Source organism: Anneissia japonica, unplaced genomic scaffold (assembly GCF_011630105.1).
Source record: "Anneissia japonica isolate Jap-2015-1 unplaced genomic scaffold, ASM1163010v1 scaffold288221_len503873_cov180, whole genome shotgun sequence".
NCBI lineage: Eukaryota > Metazoa > Echinodermata > Crinoidea > Comatulida > Comatulidae > Anneissia > Anneissia japonica.
The window spans coordinates 3,516-6,851 of NW_022686204.1; the positions used below are offsets into that span (position 1 = coordinate 3,516).

At 35.5% G+C, this 3,336-nt stretch overlaps 1 protein-coding gene across 2 annotated transcripts in view; it reads right to left on the reverse strand.

The window, feature by feature from the left end:
• Window positions 1–205: 205 nt before the first annotated feature.
• Window positions 206–3,336, reverse strand: part of LOC117113707 (tubulin beta chain) — an 11,900-nt gene continuing 8,769 nt past the window's right edge. Inside the window, exon 4 of one of the 2 annotated variants that reach the window (XM_033257131.1) lies at window positions 206–635. In XM_033257131.1, coding sequence (XP_033113022.1) covers window positions 471–635 — 165 coding nt within the window. In that variant the 3' untranslated portion in view covers window positions 206–470. The remainder of the gene's footprint in view (window positions 636–3,336) is intronic. The other variant, XM_033257148.1, reaches the window with a different exon arrangement.

Genomic DNA, 3,336 nt, shown 5'->3' on the forward strand with positions numbered 1-3,336 from the left:
ATAATTATGTTGCGCCTCTTATTTGAAAAATTCTGGATCTGTCCTTGCCTGTACTGTTGTTCTGGTCATTCTGCTAAAAATGCTGTAAAACAAAGCTTAAAAAAAAGTTGTTTCTGATGGCATTAATAAGGATTTCGTTTTCTCTCACACACCACGCACTTCAGTTTCTCATATACAACATGACAAAAAAAAATAAATACAGGTATTTGCATTTCAAATGTTATTTTTATTTCAATTTACCAAAGGATGTACCAGCATCAAATATGGTTACATGCCACCCTGTTTACAAGATTTATGAATAATTGCATTTAGACTTATAGAGGAAGTACTGTAACATTATTTAGGATTATCTGCAGTATGCCTATTTAGCAAGAAATTCTTTGACATCTGCATTTAATGACTTCATATAAATAATTTAAATAAACATAAAAGAAAAGTTGAGGTTGCAATTTTTAAGGAAAATGCAAAATTTAGGCAGCTTCCTCCTCTTCTTCCTCTTCCTCAAATTCACCTTCCTCTTCAGCAGTAGCGTCTTGATATTGTTGGTATTCAGACACAAGATCATTCATGTTGCTTTCAGCTTCTGTGAATTCCATCTCGTCCATGCCTTCACCAGTATACCAATGCAAGAAAGCCTTGCGTCTTATACACATCTAGATGTGTATAAGAGACAGGACCTAGGCCTAGTAGGAGGGGCCTAGGTAGGAGGAACTCAGTCTGTAGTTAGGCCTATAGTTTATCCTCTTTCTCTCTAGCCTTTGGTATTACTGTACAGATCTACACTTTATAAAAGGGGGTACTAGCTGTTGTTGTTGTGTTGTTGATATTATACTAACATGTAATAACATCCAAGAAGGTCACAGTTATAGTTACACACGTACATCCCATAAATCCGTAAGATATCACAGACCTACCGTAGGTAAACATAGAAAGAACAATAATAGTAAAACTCGAGCGTCTCATTGTCAATACAGTATGTTTCATCTGTGTTTTCAACAAGCTGATGTACTGATAGGGTAGCATTGTATGGTTCAACCACAGTGTCTGAAACTTTGGGAGATGGCACAACGCTGAATGTGTTCATAATTCTGTCTGGGTATTCTTCACGGATTTTGCTGATGAGGAGCGTTCCCATACCAGAGCCGGTACCACCACCAAGGGAATGTGTAAGTTGGAAACCTTGTAAACAGTCGCAGCTCTCTGCTTCTTTGCGGACAACATCAAGGACAGAGTCTACAAGCTCAGCTCCTTCTGTGTAATGGCCCTTAGCCCAGTTGTTTCCAGCTCCACTCTGTCCAAAGACAAAGTTGTCTGGTCTAAAGATTTGTCCAAATGGGCCAGATCTGACAGAGTCCATGGTACCTGGCTCAAGATCAACAAGCACAGCACGTGGGACGTACTTGCCGCCAGTGGCTTCATTGTAGTAGACATTGATTCTTTCAAGTTGAAGATCTGAGTCTCCATGATATGTACCGGTGGGGTCAATACCGTGTTCATCAGAGATCACTTCCCAGAACTATGAAAAGAATTATAAAGAATGTATTATAATTTATGCAACTGGCAGATATTTTTACAACACACAAACTGATCCTTGATTGGTAAATTTATCATGCGACATTCCGTATTTACACCATTAATCAAAATAATCATTTTATTATTTGCAGCATTCATGTAATTTAGATTAATTTTAACATGTTTGCACTACCAATTCATTTTTGTCTCATTATTCATGCCTCGATATATTTCTTTTAAAATATGTTTTAGATTGACTGTTCTATTTTGAAGAAAGGTGGGCCACTTTTTCATAAATTATCGAATGGAAAGAATGATTTTAGTTATAAAACATGTGATTTTTGTATTTGAACAATTAAAATTATTGTTCACATTGTAGTCATTAATATTTATTATTCATTATAAATGATACATGGTGAATACACTATTTATGACATGCAAAACCTTTTTAATTGACTAGTAATAAGTTTTAATTATTGTAGTAAAAAAATTGGGGAAAGTTGGATTGTTCCCCTCTTTTTTCAAGTTATCTTTTTTTAAATCCCCAGATATTGACAGATAAGCTTCAGAAATGAGTTCAATTACGAATTTACCCTTACAGAAATGTAATTATACTACACTAGCTATACTGCAAGTGGTCATTCAACATAATCGATGCTGTCTATCAATTGTCATTCAAATTTAATTGAAGCTCTCCTGCTGCAACTATTGATTTCTTATGTCACTTTTTAACAAAAAACACTGTCGCCATGGAATCAAAATACCGATAACCCTGGATCCTATGTATTCACTAAACAAATATTAAAGGCTCACTCATAGACCTAACCATTAAACTCTAACGTTAATACAGCAGATACAGTTTTATTTTGGATGTACTGTAACCGTTCCCGCGACAGATCTTTAAATATTGAAATTTGAATATTGTAACCGTTATATCGATGACTCACTATTACGCGGTCATGCAATCGCAACGATCTCATTTAAATTAATGGAATTTTAACATGGTTTCACTGGGTTAGACCAGGCGATAGAACAATATAGATGTCTGTTTACAGTACGGTATTATGTGAAATAATTAGTTATTTAACTATTCAGGCCTGGGATTTTAGTACGGAAACGCAAATGACTCCGACCTCTGAGTTTTTGGGTTTAAAAAAAAAATTGAATACTTGAGAATTTAGACTTGTGTCCAGGACCAAGAAGCACAGCATAATTCAGATTAAAAATGTGAAATCGTTTCTACTTAAAAAAAAAATATTCTTCTTGCATATCAAGAAGTGACGCGATGGGCATACAGTCCGTTAATTAATGAGTAAAGACAAGGTTAAGAACAAGCACGATAAAAGCATTCCCGGTTTGGCGAAGACACACATGGTCTTACTATGCATGAACTCCGGCCGGGTCAACCATATGAAATGAGATATTTTCATTAACTCAAATTGACTATTTGAATATTATAAATTACGATTGAAAATGAGCATACCTTAGCACCAATCTGGTTGCCGCATTGGCCAGCTTGAAGATGTACAATTTCACGCATTATTGTATAAAATGTTAACACTAAATTCAAAAGCTAAAGCTTTAGCAACTTCTCCCAACCGTCGTGGTGTAAAGCAGCAACTCAAATGGCGTGGTCTGTGTTTTATGGTAGAGTAGAGACTTTTTACATCAGACTGGATTATAATCGGGAACGTTTACTGCCCTCCGCCAACGTGAATAGTTACCATAGTAGGAACTACTTTTCACAGGATCAGCTCAACAAATTCCCATCTGAATGTTCGTCTTCGAATGTCTAATATTTTTTTTTAACATTTTTTTTTTAAA